At 41.9% G+C, this 21,752-nt stretch overlaps 1 protein-coding gene across 1 annotated transcript in view; it reads left to right on the top strand.

Annotated features, from left to right (window-relative positions):
• Positions 1-21,752, top strand: part of MCCC2 (methylcrotonyl-CoA carboxylase subunit 2) — a 68,759-nt gene that overhangs the window by 38,782 nt on the left and 8,225 nt on the right. Inside the window, exons 12-16 of the mRNA XM_061557936.1 lie at positions 9,317-9,393; positions 11,081-11,147; positions 16,288-16,444; positions 19,294-19,408; positions 21,646-21,731. Coding sequence (XP_061413920.1) covers positions 9,317-9,393; positions 11,081-11,147; positions 16,288-16,444; positions 19,294-19,408; positions 21,646-21,731 — 502 coding nt within the window. The remainder of the gene's footprint in view (positions 1-9,316; positions 9,394-11,080; positions 11,148-16,287; positions 16,445-19,293; positions 19,409-21,645; positions 21,732-21,752) is intronic.

The raw sequence follows: 21,752 nt of genomic DNA on the forward strand, positions 1-21,752 counted from the left end.
TGACGTGGTTATCTGGCTTAACTACCTGAATTACATTGTAGTTGTTGCTCTGTGTCTACATCAACCATACGGAAGAAGAAGATGTTTAGACTGATCATATTACAATTGAAATGTACGTACAAATACATTAAACAGACACAGAGTGACGAGTGTACTGTGATATATACAGAGAAGAATATATGTAATGAAATAATTACTTATTTTTTGGTGACCAGTGACATAGTGGATTGTCCACTGTGCTCTGTACTCAACAACTGGTCTTGGAACCGCCCCTCCTTCACCAACCAACCCACACTGATCAGTGTGGTCAAGTATGGTAAAAACAACCCCCATGACCGACACAGCATGGTGAGGTTTTCATCCAGCAGTGGATGGAGAAATGGTTGTGAAGTAAGAAAGGAGTAATAGTAGTTTGATTAAGGTTTCTCCAGATCGAGATGCAATATCATGTATTTGGAGGGGGTGGGTATGGACACTGACATTTTGGATGACATCCACAATTCAGCTCTTCTATTAGAAGCATTTTCACACAAAATGTCTTATGAACTTGTATAAGTTTGTGTTTGTTCTGCTCCCATGACAATGCATTCCATCAAACTGAAAACTAAACGAAATTGATTGCAGCCAGCTGCATTAGCAATTTGTGCTATTTTCTGTACAAAAAGGGACTAATGGGAAGTAATATATCTAACACAATCTTCCAATCCAACCAGAGTCTCTTGATAATATGCTACAGGGACATTTTAAAGTGTGCCATCTGTTAACCTGTATGGATGCAAAAGTTATCACCACATTAATAGCAATATTGGACCAATATGTGGCAATGTCATGGCAAAAAAGGAAAGTCTTCATATTCAACACCTCAAAGTCATCCCTTACTGAATGCATGCATTGTGTGTGTCCGGGTGGGGTCCCTGTGTGCCAGAGTGCTGAGATATAGTGTATATTGTGCATAGTCGCTTGTAACTGCACAATAACAGAGTTGGTGGCAGTGAAATGATGAGTTCCTCTGAACTGCAGTGTATGTAATTTTACCATTGTTAGTTGAAGAATTACAGCATGCATTTATCAGTGCCGGTGTGTAGGTGCCGACCTAAGGGGAAGGTCGTGTAAGGCCATGGCACTCTGGTTGATCCGGGAGGACACGTGACCGGTTAAGATGACAGGGGGGCCCCCAAGAGGGGGCTAGGGGGGGTCACGTGATTGGGAACCAGGTCCTTACCGATGGTTCTGGAAGGGGGAACGTGGCCAAGGGCGGAGCCAGCCACACCTTAGAGAATATAAGCCGAGTCCCGAGAGGGATCGGGGTTGTTCATCCCGGCGAAGAAACCCTTTGTCTACGATCTCCGTTCTCGGAGTCTTCCAGCATATGGACCCGGGCAGATGCTGTTGGTTCCGGGTCCGTAGTAACAGTTAAGTGGTAGCTAGTGTAGTTAGCCGGGTAGTCACCACCCTAGGTTGTTATTCTGTTAAGGGGAAGTTTACCCCTTGTGTTGGAACTAAATAAATGCGCTGCCTCCAAAGTCTACATCTGTAACTCAGTTGAACCCACTACACATTTATTGCATGGTATTATTTGTTATTTAAACTTACGTTTAATAACGATGAACATAAGAATGCAAATATCAATGAGTAAATATTAAATACTATGAAATTCTAAAACATTGTAAAGGAAAGCACTAGCATGTAAACAGTGCAGCACACAAAGGTAGACTGAGAGGGAGAATGTCGCATGCCCAACTTTCGCGCTCTCACCATCTATGCCACTCCCATGCTTTACTACTTCTGCGGCTGTGAATAACTAGAATACAACCCCGTGAATTTCAATAGCACTACAGTACATTTGTTGCAAATACGCAAAACCATGATTATAAAACCTGCAAATATTAAGGGTCGACTGTATTAGATAATCAAATGCATGACTTTTATTCCTTATAAATCAAGGATATTTTTATACTAAATAATAAATGTATTGCTCTTTCATTTACACAGATCTATGTTTTAAAATTGGTTTATATATTATAAAGTCATATGGTAGATATCAATATGAACTGCTCAGAGCCTCTTTCAGGCAGTGTACACTGTGACATGCTCACAAACCAGACTGCACATCTGCCCGTATAAAGAGACTCCATACTCTCATAAGAGTGCATGAGAACACAGGTTGGAACAATTAAATTGGATTGAAAGCCACGTGATGGATTTACACAGGGATGTGCTGATATACGTTAGATTTGTTACAAAATTAGACCAACGACACTTTTGTCGTTAATACATTTCCGGCAGAGATGAATGACGGTGTCGGGGGGCTGGGATCTTTCCATCAACTGGATTGCCAATAATTAACACGTCTGCTTGAGTGCAGTGCCAGAGGAAGGCCCTTTTGTGTGGCAGAGTGCTGAGACCTGGGGGTGCGTTTGGGTTGATGACTCACTGAAAAAATCTATAACTTATTAGGGAGTGTCCAGCCTGACCTTTTTAGCAAGCGGACAAAATGTTACGCCACCGTGATTGTGCCTCTGTGTCTACAGCGTGCTCCTTCTTATGTGCGCATGTTTGGAAGCAGACTCAATTTGGCTATTGACAATTGCAAATCAAATCCCTTAATTGGATGATATCGTGTGGCTGCAAGTCTGTGCCTGTCATTTACTTGCCCCTATTGCATCTGTCACGAATCTGGCTACATTGCGAGGCCTCCTTACAACAACTTTTTCAGATAAATCCATTACATTTTTGTCATTCTATTGACAATAATCTGCATGCTGTTATCCTTGCAAAGGGTTTAATGCATACAATGACAAGTGTGCTAGTACATCCCTTGCTCAAGTGAGTATCACCTTTGTGCATTACTTCTCTGCACTCCCTGTGGAGCCGCAACAAGCCCACACCATGCCGGACGATCTTTAGCAACTTTGTCTGCTTCACCCCAAAGACAGGCCCATGGTCTTTAGTTGGTCTTGAATGGTGCGTCATCAAGTGGTTTTCGGCCTTCCCCGTGCGCTTTTCCCTTGTAATATCCACCGTAGGGCAGTTTCCGCTATGCACTCGGGTTCCATTCTAAGCGCATGGCCCATAGTGTGTGGGAAATCTGTTACTGTCCTATTGAATGTTCCCTGCCATAGGAATGTGGAGTTATAACTGATCAGAATCTGACTGAGAAACTTTTTTCCGTTTGAACTTGAATGTAAATGATAGTTGTTAAAAGAACACACAATATCAATGTTCAATAATGCATAGCAGGCAAAAGATTGTCCTACCGACTCCTTTTTAAATGGACATTTTGAATTATAACATTAAAAAATGTAAACCTTTAACTACTTGAGACCAGGAGGTTGTTCCCATAAATGTTGCACAAGTGGTTTGTTACTGTGGTTAATGGAATCGCGGGTCACGCTGCACGGACATCGCCGGGAAGGAGTGACCAGGAGCTGGGAGTTGACGTTCTGGCAGGAACGTCCGCAATGCGCGACGGCCGCCATTACACGTGGCGGGGAGGACGTGCAGCCAGAAGCCGCCATTACGGGCGGCACGGGGGAGGCGTGGACAGAGTTTGTCATCTTACGAAACAAGCGTGATACGCAAGACACGGCGTCCGCTACTAGAAACGAGGAAAAAGGAACCAAACACGCTCGCTGATTATCTCGGGTTAAAGAATTCATTACGGCAGGAGGCGATTGGAGCGCCTTCACTTGGCGATTAGAAGCGGCGTTTCGATCAGTACATTGGACAGAAGATGAGGCGCTGAGGGCTCTGCCGACTGTTTTGGACGACGACGCTCTTGCTGTTTTCAGGGCTATTCCCACTGCGAAGAGTCTGCTTCCAAACATGCTTATGCTGAGATGGCAGACGTGTACGAGCCGCCTTCCGACACGCGCAGGAAATTTCTTCAGCGTAGGCGAGGGGAGGCCGAGACGCCTCTCACCTACCGTAGCACGTTGTTGGCATTGGTGGGAGCAGCTTGCCCCAGAGTGGATCCGAAAGGATGTTGGGACTGGCACGAGAGATGGGGGTTGTCTTGCCGGTGTGTGACGAAGACGAACAGACGTGTCCCGGTGGGCCGCCACGTGTCTTCAGGCCCACGAGAATTTACATCGATGGGCTCAAATGGCGGCGTGGACAGGGGACCCCAGCCGTGACGGGGAGCCAAAGGGGTGGTCGCCACGGAAAGTCGTGGTGTAGCCGGCTGAGAGTGCGACTTCGGAGGAGGACATCGTTGCTGCGTTCCCGGTGTGGAGTCGGAGGAGAGGAGATGCTGCACGGCAGCATCCGAGCCCATGACAGTGAACGGATTTCAAATCCCTCACCAAACGTGAGGAGTTGCCTGCTGCCGCCAGGCCAGCAGGACCTGTGAAGCCGATGTTGCCACCTACTTCTCCGGGGGTTCCAGCGGTGTGCACACACCCTGTGCAGGAGATGAAGACCGTTCCCGTCGACGGACCGGCGTCACAAACTCGGTCTAAATGCTAAGATTCCTTTAAAAATGAATGTCCCTGTGTGCTGTATAAGGGAGGGGGGAATTGTGATTTGTTGCTTGATTTGTGATTTTTTTTTCTCCCCTCCATCTTGTTCCTTCTCTCCATTTTCTCGTTATCCCTTGCCTTGTTAAGTGCTTCTTTATTGTTCCTGCGGATTGTTCCGCCTTGCTTAAGAAAAACCAGAGTCGTTGCTTCGTTAACTCTTTTATTGCTGTACTTTAATGTTGTACAGGGGTGTTCTTACCTGGAATTTCGTTAGTATTAGCCGGGACGGCTATCTTTTTTTAATGAGGGGGGGAGGTGATGTAATTGACAGGGTGACACCTGCTGGCCGGAAAGGGAATCACGGGTACGGGCACGGTTAAGTGCCAACCAATCAGAGAAGGAGGTGCATCTGGGGCAAAGGTCACAGGTGGGGCTAGCCGAGATACTCCGGGAACCTGCTCGAAGGTTCCACGAGAGGGCGTGGCCGGAGGCGGGGCCTAGCCACGTCTGGGGGGATATGAGGGGGAGCGGACCTGGTGCTCGGGGCTCGTGTGTGGGGTCTTGGGTCCAGGCTGCGTCGCTGCTCGCCGACATCTCTCTTCGTCGTCCGGCCATGTGGAAGATCTCCTGCGTGGTTTCCATCGCCGTCATCACGACGCCGCCAGCCAGCGATGTAGCCGAGTGAGGGCGATGGGACCACGCCGAGTGATCGGATGTGTGTAGTCAGTAGAGACGTTAATATGGATTGTTGTACTCAGTGTGAGGAAGAATAAGTGTTGGGCTGTGTTGTGCCCAGTGTGAGTAATAAAAGAAGTACCCTGTACAGGACGTCTCGCGAAAGTCGCTCATTACACTAAGATATGGGCACATACAATTCTTATGGCGTCGCTTCACGTGCATGCCAAAATTAGACCATTCAGTATGGCAATTCGGCTCATGGCGAATTACTCATGCTATATATATATATGCCGAAAGCACAGCCATACCTGAATTATCCCCATTTACGAATGATCACATACCATAATAACGAAGTTTTACTGTAATTAGAAATCAGCAATGCAGTTTACAAAATGTAACATAAATCAACATTAGTATTTCCATTTTTGAGTCAAAACTGTATCCAAAGCTATCAGGACAGAAAATGGAGCCAAACCTCATATGATGCCTTTATAATGATGAATAGGAAGGATTATGCAGGTTACGAGCATTCTGTGGGTGGTCAGGATTATATGATTTATTTACAAAACATATTTTAGGTTCTTTATACAGGTTTCTACGTGTGAAAAATGTGAAAAACGGTCTCAATTTATCAGTTGAAATTTTTGAAAGATGACAACCAGACGTTGGACATTGTCTACTATTTGAAAACAGTAAAAAAAAATCAGCCAAATACCATATTGTTGAATCCGTTGGCCAAAGAGCAAGGTTTCAGAATGTTATCATCAGCTGTAATATGTCTTTGTAAGGTTAATGAAAACAGTAAAGTTTAATTTCTGAATGCCTAGTTTACTAAATAAGTAATTTAATGAGTGAAGATAGCAACAGTGGTGCTGTCTGGTTGGTATACATACATCTTTACTCGCTTGGATTATATTTTGATAGACATATCCAGTGAATATGTAATCAGCTGTTTTATAATTTTACAACACTTTTTCCTAATATGAAAGCAGTCTGTAATTATTTAGGTTTTTTTATCACCAATTTTAGATTGTGTGCTCTTACATCACAATTATTTCATCTCCATGCTAATTTATGCCTTACAGCAGTGCGATCAATGTGTACGACCACTCACTCAGCACAGCAGATCCCAGGCAGCAAACCACCAAGAAAGCAATTAAAGCATTTGCTTTAGGTTGGAATTTCATGACTATTTTTCAAACTTGTTGTATTGGGCTCTTTCAAATAGTATTACAGAACAAGCTTACATTGCAATGTCTCATATCCAACTTTCTGGGGATGTGTGAAAAGGTCAGCTTTGTGAACATGTAAAGAAAATTACAGTTACACCATGCAAATATGCTTACGAGGGGGAATATGTGACAGTCGGATAGGCAACGTACAGTGTTTCAATGTATACTTTTGTTGTAGAGAGTGCAAACAATACAGATAATGACTTTCATCATTACCGGGCAGTGGTATGATTAAAAGTTCAACCTCTAAGGTGCTCTGTGGCAAGCATGCCGCACACAAGTCAAGCTGCTCAGAGAGGTTTCCCTGCTCCAACAAATGTGGGGGGGGGGGGGGGGTGATCTCTGTTGGTGTCCCTGAGCCTGCGGTGACAATTCCGTGTCCCTCATGTGAGGAGCAGACTCTCACGTCTGCTTTTGGCTCTATTATACAAACATATGCATATTTATAGCAAGATGAACATTTACCGAGCAAATCATTGTCATTAAATTTATATCTGTCTCAACTATCCACTGGCAAACACGTACAATTGACTGCTGTAAGAAGGAAAATCCAAGTCGCGTGCCATCACATCACACAACTAAAGTTGTCAAGTTGTTCGTGAGAAAATAGTGGAAAATGTTACTTTCATTGAGATTGAACATAATGGGTGTGAAGGTGGTTAAGAGTGAAGGAGGTTAAATATAATGTTTTAAAATCTACCGGGATTGTAATGACGTGCATGCAATTAGACGATAATAAAAATAGTGCATGGCTGGATTCAGGCATAGAGAGGTCTATAAGCTATAATTATGGATGTGTGAACATATGATCATTAACACCAACAAATGTCATAATTACGCGGTGCATTTTTCTGTCACATTACAGAACTGCTAATGTGGTGAGTGTGATAGTCCATGTCACTAATAATTCGTTATTAATGGTTAGATCTCTTTAATATAACGGCACTTGTGTATGTAGTCCCTTTGAGTCTATTATTAACGGTCATTAGATATGATGGGTAAAGCAGTTGCATTTAATGTACTTTACCTTGTGTGAAGTGTCTTGGTATTTTGATCATGCAAGCTCAATGGCGTTCCATTTTTATAGCAACTTTATTATTGATAGATATTTATTTTATTTACACCTTGGTTTGTGAAAGCTTTCCGCTCTTCTAAAAAGGCAAAACATAATGGTATTTGATATGTATTAAGATTTTTTCAGAATCTAATAGTAGATGTGGTTAAAAATGGAGAAACATTTCTAACTCAGTTTTCTCATGAACATGGCTAGTCTTTAATATTGGGAAGTCAGACAACGTTATATGCGCTCATAATAGTTATTGGCAGCGACATGAGAAGTTCTCTCCAAGAGTTTTGTTGGAGAAATAAACCCGTACATATTAATAAAACATTAACATCTCATATTTTGTGATGAAATTATCATAATATTCAATGTGATGATCTCCACGAAGTTTTATAATCTAACCTCATAAAGAAGGCCTCGAAGTTGGGCTCAAGATAAATATGTCTAAAACAAAGCTCATGTACAATAAATATGTTGCTAAACAATTGAAGATTTATTTTGGACACCACTGAAAGCAACACGTTATGCATAGCGAGGACAGTTATTCAAGGTGGACTGGAATTAAAATGATAACGATTATTATAAAACAATTATCAATACGCACACATTTTGCTTAATGTAAAAATAAATGTTCAACTGTGATTTGTAGGTATGAAGTCAGGCTTCATATGCTCGTCCAAACAGGCGTATGCCTTCTGATGCTTCTTGAAAGTGCAGGAAACTTGGATACTGCATTTTTGCAGTTGGATTGCATTCCCAATGATGGTGTGTGACAGCAACAAATGCAGCCCGGCTAAGGATTTGTGGTTCTATGATTGGTGAACATATTGAGTGAAAATATATGGAGTGTCCGGTGACTTCCATGGTGTAAGGAGAGAGGACAGACAAGGTGAAACTTAAGAGGTGGATGAGAGGTTAGAGTGCTTTAAAAATGTCAGCTTGATAACCTGTACATTTGTGATAAAGAGCGTCATAGCTAATCGGATTCCTCCAGGATAAATAAAGATTCTGATTCTAAATCAAATGTTCAGATTTTTTTCAATCAAGTGTATCCTATCTTCAAAGAAATATGGATCAAAAACACGAAGAACAATTGTTTAAAACTGTGCATATACCCATTGAGATATGCATGCTTGAACTTACACTGAGACAAAGAGAAATGCATGACTTAAACAACGATTCTGATTCTAAATCAAATGTTCAGATTTTTTTAAATCAAGTGTATCCTATCTTCAAAGAAATATGGATCAAAAACACGAAGAACAATGGTTAAAAACTGCATATACCCATTGAGATATACATGCTTGAACTTACACTGAGACAAAGAGAAATACGTGACTTAAACAACGTGTGCCGTTTAGAAACATTGTTTGGAAAATTAAGGGGGTTTGGGCAGGATATTTCACTGGAAGAGATGATGGCTGGTGGTTAAGACTAATAACAGAGTATCAGCTAATGTCGAGAACACAATGAAAGGGCGTTCTCTGTGTAAATATAGCAATGTCAACCCGTGTGCAGGTACATGAAACATTTTCCATCACGGGACTGTGATAGGCTTGGGGAGGTCTTCATTTGAGCAGTGGATAAATCATGGCTAGTGATGATATTTTAATTAATAACTGAAAATTATAATCTTCCATGCATTTATTTTTTACGAGAATTCTGTAATGTTTTAAGTAAAAATTGACCACCATGGTTAACCTTATCTTTCGAATTTTATACATAAAGCACATTGCAGGTGACGGTTTAAATGTCTATTTGTCATTGAAAAAAATGTGGTTGCTATTCTGTTGCTGGTGACAATTGCAAAAGCCACTGTGAATTAGATCAAAACACCTGCACGGAGCTTTGATCTGCTTTGGTGTAATGTGTGTGTGTTACAGGCTTTGCCCGCATTTTTGGATACCCGGTTGGAATAATAGGAAATAATGGCGTGTTGTTTTCTGAGTCAGCCAAGAAGGTAAGGTGGGGATGATGCTTTTCTTTTTGGGAGCTGAAGCCGATAGCTGAATTTGTGAACTTCAACGTATGTACATATATACTGAAATAATAATGTGTGTGCATGAACACGATGTCTTAATCTTAAAGAATATAGCTTAGTTAATATGAAGGCATATAAAAAAAACTGTCAGGAATATAATTGTATATAATCTCATAGTAGTTAATACAACATAAAAGCTCATTTGTTCAAGCTAATTTCAATACTAATGAATTCTCAATAGTTGAAATGATCAAAAATGTAATTGTTCCATTGTTTTTATATTTTCTATTGGGTGGATCTGTGATGCAGTGATTAGCACTGCGAATTGAACCCAGTGAACCTGAGTGTGATTCCCGGTGACTGGATAACATCAATAATTTTGTAGCTGATCCTGGGACCTCCCTTCATCAACCTGACCTGAGCACTGTGCTAAATGATGCGGTGTGATCTTCATACAATGGTGGATTGACAATGGGCCGTAAAACATTATTAATGGATTATAACTTGATAGACACCATGACATAAATCAAAGCCATAAAGTAGTATTAAGGTGGATTTAAAGCTTTCGTGACTGCAGGGATTTATCTTCTTGGTTCTTTCGGTAAAGTCACGTAGAAGGGAAATAATAAAATAATAAAAATAAAACAATACAATAATTCTCACGACGTTTCGGCCACAACGCAAGTTTCGGCCACAACGCAAGCTTGCGTTGTGGCCGAAACGTCGTGACAATTATTTTATTATGTTTTATTTTTATTATTTTATTATTTCCCTTCTACGTGACTTTACCGAAAGAACCAAGAAGATAGTATTAAGGTGCTTAATTGAGCATTGTGCCATGCTTTTCACCATTAGCATCTTTAAGTGTTCATCAATGCAGCCGTTAATAAAAACGCGTTGCAACTCTGCCATGGAAATTCGGCCTTTCATTGGCTAGTGACCATGTAATGGCTTTGCCATGAACCACAATACTGGAGGCCTTCCATTAGCTTTCCACCGAGCACGTGGCAGGGCAACAGGCTCTGCCATTCAGTGAGACGCGAGAGGCTCGAATTGGCATTTTGTAAAAACAGATGCGGCAGTTTTCAACGGCTGGAACTGATGCTTAAACAAGAATCACAGTTGCTATTTAAGTATGTAAGGGGTGTGTATACATCAACTCGAGGCCATTTGCTTAATCTCCCCCTATGGTGGTTTGGGTCTACATTAAACTCCTGTTTAATGATTCTAATCATGTGCTGAATTTATCTTTATTAGTATGGCAGGTTCCAATATTTCCAGCAGACAAGCACTGTTAATCTCCCACACTCATTCTTATCAACCACCGAGGGATGGTGTAATTTTATCTCATAACTGAACCACTCGTGAATAAACACCTTTGTGAGTGTAATTTACAGTCAGCATAGTTCACGTAAAGCAGCAGCTCACGATCCCCATTTCTGTCATTAACTGCAGCCCATCTTTCTATCAGTACCAATTATTTTAATTCTATATATCACATTAAAGAAAACATAACTGTAGTCGGATACAGCCGATATAATGAGGATGGTCTCTCCATTGCCAAGTTGACAGCACACCTCACTCAATTTGTTAAATGAACAAAATTACTCGCGTGACTAAAACTTGTGTAACAATGAGGCTATGTTGGCACTGGTTTTTTCCCTAGGGCACACACTTCATTCAGCTGTGCTGTAAGCGGAACATCCCACTTATCTTCCTACAAAATATCACAGGTATGGCAAGTGGCTCCAATATTATTCCTTCTCTTGATGAATGAGCCAACCTCAGTAACATTGCTGTGCAACATGACTGCCAGAGAGTTCCTCGGCGTTCCATGCTGGGTTCTACTTTTCCTCCCCCTTTTTACTTTAGCATTAGAGATGAATATGCATCAATGAAAAGCTCTTGGCATGAAATAAAATGCTTTTACTTACATTTTTGTGTGCCAGTTCTGGATTATGATTGTACATTACACTTTTTTTCTAAACACAATTTAAGCCACTTCCTGTGGTATTTTATTGTTTACTGTGTTATTTTATTGTGACGTCTATGAAGTACAACCAGACATATGTGTGGAAGGGAATTAAAACCCATAATAGCACACCAGACCTATAGCGGAGGTTGGGGGAGGTGTTGTGGGTATTTTATATGTTTTTAAAGTTGATTTCAACTGCCCTATTGCTGTTGATTGATACTTTTTAGATGGATGCAATAGCAACATTTCTTAGGTTGCATCTTCATTCAAAGTTGTGTATTACTATCTAATGATATTAAAACGAGTTTGGTCAATGAGTGGCTGAATGTCTCGCATGTCAGAATGCTAAGCTGGTCCCATTGAGATCCTGGGTTCGAATTTAGGTAGCCATTCATGATTAAACTGTGTTCACAAGTAGAGTGAGACCATGCATTCCCACCTGATGATGGACGCTTGTGTTGCGCCCGAAACGTCGTGATTTATTTTATTTTATACTTACGTGACTTCACCGAAAGAACCAAAGAGTATTGATTTAAAGCTTTCGTGACTGCAGGAATTACTATTTGGTTCTTTCGGTAAAGTCACGTAGAAAGAAAATGAATTAAATAATCGAATACAATACGACGTTTCGATTGCAACACAAGCAATCGTCATCAGGTACACACAGACAGACACACAAGCAGAGAGAGACAACACAGAGACACAATGTTGGGTCTCTGTGTGTCTGTTGTGTGTCTCTCTCTGTGTGTCTCCAGCCCAATTTACAATAACTGTACACAAAAAGCATCACATTAAATTTGGTTGGCCCTTAATATGCCTTAATTCCAGCTCTATAAATAAAAAAGTAACATCAGTTTGACTGTTACAAGAACAAAACATCTCCTTGCAGAGCTCGTGTGAAAGTGCACCCCACTGTGTAAAGGTTAAACAGACAACTTGGAGGATTGTTCTGTGAAGTATTGCTTACAGGGGGTATTCTATTCCCTGATACACGGTGCACTGCTTTTCGAGATTTCAAAATGTGTTTGTAATCTCACGCTATAACAGTTGGGATACGTTTGGGGGAAATGAAGTAAGAAAATATATAATAAAGGGCTCAGCTGAAGAGCTCACAGTGCACGAAGTATTCAACCCAGATTTTAGGTGTTGAATTCAACGTGATAATTTGTGTTTTTCTGCATTGGAGAGGTGCACTAGTAAGTGATATGACTACTGCACCCTGGTTTCACTCCCCAGGTATCATGTTGCCAATCGTTTAACTAAACTGCACGTAAATGTATTTTAAGGTTGATGCTAAAATGAGACTGATATGCATATGTGCTTTGCTTTTTGGTCAAATAATGTCTCGGCCTGCACATATTTTTGTCTGGTTGATGGGGAATTCACATTGAAGAGAGAAGAAGACGTAGGCTTCTTAAGCTGTATACCTCTTTGTCAATTCCTTGAACTCCATACAGCTCGAGACATGTGACAGAGTTCTCACAGTTTCATATTCTTAGGTTTTTTCTCCGACCATTATATAAACGGAGTGGTAGCTCCTACAATCTTTCATTTACTTGATACAGCCGTCGTGGCTGTGACGGTACCACCTGAAGACGGAAGCTTGTGTTGCCTCCGAAACGTCGTGATTTTTATTTTATTTTTTATTTTATTTTACTTTTTAATGTTTTTTACCTACGTGACTTTACCGAAAAAACCTAAGAATATGAATCATTGCAGTCACGAAAGCTTCAAATCTAGAATTCTCACAGTTTCGTTGCGCTGGTAGTCCCTTCTGTGGGATAACAGTTATCAATTTTACTTCACTGACGCATAATTATCAGAAGGCTGCACTTAAACAATTTCAGACCTTTTGGTTAGTACAAAAATATTTTTAAGACGGACACTAAATGCTTCCTCATGTAAAGATAGATTTGTTTATGTCACTCGGCTGTGCAAGAGTGAGGTCCGCACTACTTCTCACCTGCACGAGGACGTGCAAATAGCTACCGAAAGCACAAAGGACAGCAGGATTTTTTGCACGTTCTTGTCGATTTTCCAAAAGCTAGAGTGACCGCAATTGTTATTAAGCTCAATTTGGCTTCTCAATTTTCCTTTTGACCATTCAGCAAGAGTTATTATTGCTTTATTAGGATGTTTAATAACATTTCAGAAACATGCCTTGTTGAATTATATATCATCGATGAAGTATAAATCTGTAGTGTAATTCAATAAATATACGATATGCTCACGTTTAAAATTCGTGCTCGATTGGAACACTCGATTGCAGTTATGCAGCTCACAGCTGGCATGGTCTTATTTATTTCTTGGCCACTGTGAAAGTATGATACGCATAATGAGGCACACCAGCTTTGATGTATAGAGAAGAGTAGCAGCCTGCCACTCAGCTGACACAGGTGACTCCATCACACAACCACATTATTTGTCGGATTATATCCCAGTGGAAAAGAAAAAACGTTGCATGGAATTATCATTCTAATAACATTCGAATACACTGTGTAACAACATTTTTTTTGTACCTGGGTAGTAAGTGTTATTTCCTAATTGATTATGTCTCAAAATAACAGAAAAATATTTATTATTCCCCACAAACTTTGCTTTTGTGACCTATTTTCAATGAGAAAATGGGCGAATTTGTGTCTTTTCAGATTATAGTATTTTACTATGTGGTTCATAGTTTGGGTTGGGTGGTCACAGTTTAACTGTGGCTTGTCTTTAATCTACAACTCATGTGCACATCAGCCTGTTAATGTTCTGATGCGGTTGATGGTACACTGGTATCTTCGAGGAATTTCAAATCCAGAAGAGATGTTTGGGTGTGAAATGAGGGGTTCATTCTGGACGTTCGTGTTCCACTCTGTTTGCCAGTGTTCTTCCGGATCTGGATAAGATTTTAGGTTGGTGACAGCACAATTGTAAATGGGAGGATTGGGACTTGATTTGGCAGTGAGGTCTTGGTTTAAATGTAGGTTGTCATTGGTAAGAAAATGTGTAAGCTCCCTTGCAGTTTGCATTGATAATGGCTGATTATGATGATGAGTAACTACCTTCTGAGCAGCACGAGATAGTCGCACGGGATACAGCGTGACAGTGAAATGATGTCATGTGTAATGGCATCAATGCAAGGCACGGGCATGGTGTGTAATGGCATTGCCTTCGCCGGAAAGGCCTTTCTTTTCAGTGCTGGATTTATTGGCAAGCTATTGGGAAACTAACAGTAACACGACTTTATACTCATTTTATTTATATTGGATTATTTTAACGAGTGTTATCACCCACTATAAACAGACAGAGCTAATGGGTTAATGCTTTTAATTTTACTTTTTCTGGCACCTCTTGCTATCATAGCAACTTGGCATTATATTTGTTTCTTAGAGGATGTTTAGTTTACGACCATCAAACAAATACCTCGTTTGTTAGATGTGCAAGATCCCTCAGGGACTCTACTCGTTCTCTGCAATATTGATGTCTTTGTCATTTGTTTTGTTGTGCTCACACACCACCTGGCTAAATGGAATCATCCGTGTAACAAATACAATAAACTCAATCTCAAAGATCGAAGAGAATTGTTATTTTCCCCTTCACCTGTCAAATGTAAACAAGAATAATGGCTTTCCCCTAGGCAAATACTGGAATAAATGTGTCTGACACCATATAGAGACATTTTTCACCCATGTGCAGCCTGATTAGAAAGTGATGAAAGAGCTTGGTTTATTTACCCGTAAGGAGCCAAAAAGGAGTCACCACATAGATCCATTGGCATTGCACTTGTTAGAGTTTTCCCCAGGGAGTCAAGCGTATGTGGGCAGAATGGAAATAAATAATTTGATGGCAAGAACAAATGATAAATGCATTAAGGCCCTTTTTTCCAGAAAATATTTGTTGCAGAAAATTAGACTTCCATTTCACTGTTTAATTTACTTCGCTGAAATAAATGTTCAACCAAGAAAAAACAGTAATGTTATTAAATGTTTTTTCCCTCCGTAAAAAATTTCAAAGAATTGCTAATTTTTGATTTGTAAAATTGTAGAGGAGTAGTGTGATGACGTCATGTCACGGGTGCTGTAAAGGTGATACCTTCGGGAACAGGGGCGGGTCCAAGTGAAGGGGAGGAGCCGCCCAAGGGGTACTTAAGGGGGACCCCGTGACGAGGGCGTGGTCGTTGTGGCAGTCCGGAGTGTGGATCGGCTGCAGGAGGTCTCTCCCGCTCGTGACCGGACGGTGTTGGCTGAACCCCCGTCCAGGGTCGACAAGTGGGAGAGCCGAAGAGATAGCCAAGACACCATTGGAACCTCAATTATCAGATAGCCGAGAGTTGGGCTCCAAGAAGTCTGTGAGAATCGGCTGAGAGTGAGTGGGGTTCTTCTCTCCTCGGCCGGGCAGTGTTGGATGAACCCCGGGTTCTGGCCCGAGTGAGAGAGTCCAAGGGATAGCCGAGGTTAGGACGAGTAGAGCTCGGGGGTCCATGGGAAGGACCGAGTATAGAGAACACCTACCCCTGGTGTGAGCCTGAGTATTTAAACAGTGTTAATAAACGACGAAAGCCCTTACAAGAAGTTCCGTGTCCGCTTGGGTCTACGACACAACAAAATTAATGTTGCCAGTAAATATCCATAATTTGTATACACTAATTATACAATAATTAATTACAGAATAATTAGTGTATATGTTACAATGTTTCTTATAGTGGCGTTGTATCGTGTCTTTTGGACAATAGACTTAGAAAACTGTTTTTTTTATACGGTACAAAATTACAATGTTACAATTTAAACTTTTCAGTCAAACATCACAATTAATTGTCATTCTAGCCAGCCACATTGTTCCGTTTGCTGGGTATACTGAAGCATGCTGTCTACATATGTAATAATCCTGCTGTCTTCATGCTGTGTCGCTCCCAGGATTCATGGTCGGGCGTGACTATGAGGCTGGTGGCATCGCGAAGGATGGTGCCAAGATGGTTACGGCAGTGGCGTGCGCAAATGTCCCCAAAATTACCCTCATTGTTGGAGGCTCCTACGGCGCTGGCAACTATGGCATGTGTGGCCGTGCCTACAGGTGACACATTACATAACACAGCACTTGGCACTGCTACAACTGAGCATTTACCTGAAGACATGTATACGTTTAAACATCGGTGCTGTAGTTTGTGCATAACTATAAATACTTTTAGGCATTTTTTTTTACGTTACCAACCACCACTTGCGACGCATGTGGTTTAAATAACGTGTTTTAGTCAAGTGTACAGGCCCAACGAACATTGTGGGATCCATACACACATTGTACAACTCTGATCATGGCTTGGCGGATTGTGGGAAGGCTCTTTTCAGGCAACAAGATGAGGGAAACAAAGGGCCTATGTGTCGATACCCCCACGTAAGCAGTAGAACTCCAATTAAATGTGGTCTGGTTATGCAAAGAATTGGTTTTCTAGGTCAGCGGACCATGGATCGCTCTTCCCGTTTTCTAGCGGCTGCTACATTGGATTGCTAGAATTAACTAGTATCCTCTCAGTGTGCATAGACGCTGCACATCATTCTCTGATTGGAGGTGGTGTGCAGAGTGCATTCAGCATGGAGCTCTCCAACAGTGTTGTTCGGTATCTGCTGCATACACAGTGAGCTGGTTTGCAATCTTGCTTTGAAGCTTTCGTGACTGCAGGAATCCATACTTTTTGGTTCTTTCGGTAAAGTCACGTAGGTAGAAAAATAATAGATCACGACGTTTCGATCGCAACACAAGCAATCGTCATCAGGTGGGACAACTACAGCAAGAAAATAACTGCTGAAGTAGGCGAGAGATCTGCCGTGGCACGAGGTTATATTGTAGTGTATAGTGTAGTGTATATAGGCCTCGGTAGTAGGGGGGAGATAAGGGGGGGGGGGGAGGAGGTGGGGCAGAAAGTGGACCCCGCAGCAGCACCCGGGTCATTGGAGTAGATAACGAAGAGATATGCACAGAGATAGAAAGAAAGACACAGAGAGTCGGAAATAACAGCTGACATGTGCAGGTAGGATAGAAACATCACACACAGTTAGTTAAGACTTTACCTGATTAATAACGTCCTTCCAATGATTGCTCAGTTTGTACCCATCTTCTCGGTTGCAGTTGTGTCTGTGTTTATATATCTGGATGGTTTGCAATGTTACGTGGGACGGCTGTCATCTTCCACCCAAGGCAGTGGCCAATTAAGCCCTGCCCATTTTTTGGTGACGTCACATACTGCACTGATCCAATTATACGAACGAGAACTCCAGGTATCCAGGTTTATACTGGTAGGAACCCACTGGTTCCACCAGCCCACAGGGGATTGTTGTGTCCGTCCGTCGTGCAGAGAGGGGCTGGGTGGGGAGGGAGGGGCTGGGCTGGGAGGGGAGGGGAGAGTAGGGAGGGGCTGGGTGGGGAGGGTGGGGCTGGGTGGGGGGGTGGGATGGGTGGGGCTGGGTGGGGAGGGGCTGGTCACCCCGTGGTGCCCTTATAAAACTCAACGTTTAACCTACTCACGCCGGCTTGTGCCCGCCCTCACAATCGGCCATATTTGCGGAATACACCACGCCGCCGTTGACCCTGGCCATTGACCGAGCAACCCAATGTTCCTACCAGCTCCTTCCGCAGGAATGTGTTCTGGTGTCCAAACCCTCAGATAACCAAGTGAACCTGGATAGCTACCATTGGTACATGGATCCAGGGGGAGGCATCCCTCACATTACCCTGGATAACTAGAATTCTATCTTTTCAGGATATGTCAGGCAATTGGTCTCAAACTGGATATCATCCTTAGGCATCCTGGTGTTGTGTCCATGTTTTGTTACATCAAATATAACAAAAAACTTTTTTTATGTTGTACTGTTTGATTAAATGCCTGTGTCAAAATGTAAATTAAATAGGAATTAGAGATGATCTAATTCTTGGGCTATATTATTTATAGATATGCATACATGCTTCCACGAATCTCTATCAATTATATGTTTTTCTCCATGAGGGCTATCAATTTGTGACTCAAAATTGATCAAACTTTTTGCTGCTTTTATGCATCTATTGCTCACTGATGCCTTAAAGAATGTTTGTGTGGTGTTCTCTATATTTTTTTCTCATTGTTTTTGTAATCATTTTATAAAGTTCTGTGTCACTCCACTTTTTCCTGTCCATCACTCTGTGTTTCTCCTCTTTCTCAACATGTCTTTTGTAGTTTCAGACTATTTGGTCTAATTGCTTTATAAAAGATTCATAAATTAAATGTACGATCAATTGCTCTGATAGTTACTTCATTATTTAAAGTCTCGATATCGATTTGCTCCTCTAGGCATTCGAATTAGTTGCTTAGTCTAAAATCAGCTACTTGCTGCCTTAAATTTTTATGTGAACTATTTTGTTTTTGCTTATACAGTAAAACTTTGGATTGCGAGTAACTTGGTCTGCGAGTGTTTTGCAAGACGAGCAAACATTTTAAAATAAATATTAATTTGATAAACGAGAGAGGTCTTGCAATATGAGTAGTATGTGTATACGCTTTGTCTGCCGAGCGTCACGTGATCACAACTGATATACGAGTGCTTTGATATACGAGTGCTTTGGATTACAAACACGTTTCCGGAACGAATTATGCTCGCAATCCAAGGTTTTACTGTACTTAGCTTTGCCCTCTTATTGGCTATGCTGAAGTGCAACTGGCACCTCATCAGTCTGGTCACTTACTATATTTTGTTTGATGAGGACAGCGAAGCCTCAGATTATCTGAGGTTTGTGGTTAGAATCGAGTCAATATCACAATGATCAAAGTGCAAATGATCATTTTGTAGAAATGTTTGTATCATATTGAAACGATGAATGGACAGTAAACATGATTGGCGCAAAGGATGTGATCACAATTGTGGTTGACAAACACTTTCATTCTCATCATCTTTTAGCCCGCGGTTCCTGTTTATGTGGCCCAACGCTCGCATCTCCGTGATGGGAGGGGAGCAAGCAGCCACTGTGCTGGCCACCATCACCCAGGACCGCTACGCTCGTGAGGGCAAGCAGGTGAGGGAGGTGCATGTAAGGCATTGAAGGTGGGCACATAGGATGGCAGGGATGCAGCAGAACCTAATGAACATGTCGGAGGGAAGGGACAATCATATGGTAATTGAAACACAAGGACTGTAATGACACGAGCATGGCAGTGATGAGCAGGGAGGCAGGAGCAGACACAGGAATCGCAGTGAAAGCAGTGGACATCCACAGATACATTAACACTGGGAAATTAGCAACTTTACAGAGCATCTCCACTCACCTAGAAACATATTAACAGCAAGTGTGATGCATGTTAAACATAGCTTAAAAATAGAGATTTGCACACATAGTGATTCGACTGCCTCAGGTACGATCATATCATCGAGGAGTGCGTTTCTCACCAACTATTTAGCTTCATCGGTGCGGCGGCTTGTAAGGAATATGATTAATTAATTCACAAGCACGGCAGCACGGAGATGGCGGCATGTATGCACAGGTGTGAGATATGAAAATTGGCTTAAAAATTGCAATCTGCACACTTTGTGTTTCCACTGCCTCGGGTACGAACATATCATGGAGAAGTGCATTAAATGTAGAAACCCTGTTTGCTAAAGACCAGGAAGAGAGTGCAAATTTGGCAGCTAAATTCCATGGGTAATTTTTGCCAGCATCCACGCACATGAGGGATCCTCGGATACGAAGGGAACAGTCGTGCTTCAAGCAGTCCCCGAGTCGATCAAAAGAAGGCCCTCGTCCCCAGATGGACACTCCTAGCGTCACCGAAACCTCAGTAGAATAGGGTCTGTGCCCCATAAGGCCGTGGTGGTAAGTGAGTGACCCACAATTCCCTGTCTACTATCGCTGTCTGTTTACGTTTCTCACTCTAGTCTATGAATTCTTCCATGGTCTTGTCCCAACTTATCTTGCTTCTCTCATATCTTACTACTCTGTACCATCCCGTCCTCTATGCTCCCAATCTTTACTGTCCCTCTGTGATTTCCTTGCCCTGTGCCCAGTCTCGCTTGCTTTACTTTTCCTTTATTGCTTCCCTTCACTGGAACAAACACCCACTGCGCATAAAACAATCATCTTCACTAACTAGCTTCCATTCCTCCCTCTCTTCTCGCTAGCCCATCCTGCTACTCTCTGTCCCCACTCCCCAGCTATGACCAGGCCTACCCCAACCCCTTCTTAACCTCTCCCGCCTGTTTCTGCTGTCACCATAACTACACCACCACTTTCAATAACTCACTTTATCTCAACTACTATCCTCTTATGGACATCCGTAACAAATTCATTAACGAATTGGCCACGTTCTGTTTACATGACAAAACCTCACGAGTTGGCTGTATCTGGTGGTGGAGGATTTTAACGACACATTTATATATTTACGCGATCTAACCCAAATACCTCGTATGAATTTTATAATTGCTGCAAAACGCCTTGAATTAAGGCACGATTTCAATCTTTACAAAATAAATGGCATCCACTGGAGCCCGGCAGCCCCCCACCTGTCAACGCGAGTGAGATGCTTTCTCGCTGGAGCGTAGGAAAGACAAAGAAGGACCAGAGCCCGAGGGCAAACCTTGGCGGAGAGAAGTATGCAGTAGGCAGAAGGGCAGCCCTTCTATGTATATGCAAGGTGCATGGAAAGAAAATGTTAGGTCATCTTCGGACCCCGTTTAATTTCACGGCCATAGTATGAGACTACCTATGAAGAAGAACTGTCCATGCTGTACTGACACATGGCAGCGGCGTGGATGGGGAGAGCACGAACATTGCCCACGCACTGAACCTCTCCTTCTCAGTCTGCCATTGTCTGCCACGCTGTTTACACATGAGTCCGTCCCTTTACAATTTTGGGAATTACATACTGTATTATTGTTAACCATGACCCCTAAGCGAAACGGAAGTGACATCATGAATGGTTAGTTTAAATAATGTCATATAATATTAATTCATTGATATTTGCACTTTTAAATATCTTTATGGTCATCATTATTAAAGGTAAGTTAAACACAATAATGCAATGACATATTTATACGTGAATATATACATCCAGTTCATATTTTATATTGAAACGTAATGTGTGTTTATGCCCCCACAACCCTGTTTTCTTCAAAAGCTTTGAATATTAATATTTTCAGATTTAATATACGTGCCATTCTTTATGAACGCATCCCCTGTGAATATTTAGGGTTTACTGTGTATCGGATTATGTCAAATTATTGTCCTCTTAATTTTTTTGCTGCTGTGATACATTGTAGATGACTCCAGAAGAAGAAGCTGCTCTCAAACAACCCATCATTCAGAGATTCGAAGAGGAAGGCTCCCCATACTACTCAAGCGCAAGGTAGACTCACGATAATAATGA

Source organism: Lethenteron reissneri, chromosome 24 (assembly GCF_015708825.2).
Source record: "Lethenteron reissneri isolate LAM-NWPU_2019-01 chromosome 24, ASM1570882v1, whole genome shotgun sequence".
Lineage (NCBI taxonomy): Eukaryota > Metazoa > Chordata > Hyperoartia > Petromyzontiformes > Petromyzontidae > Lethenteron > Lethenteron reissneri.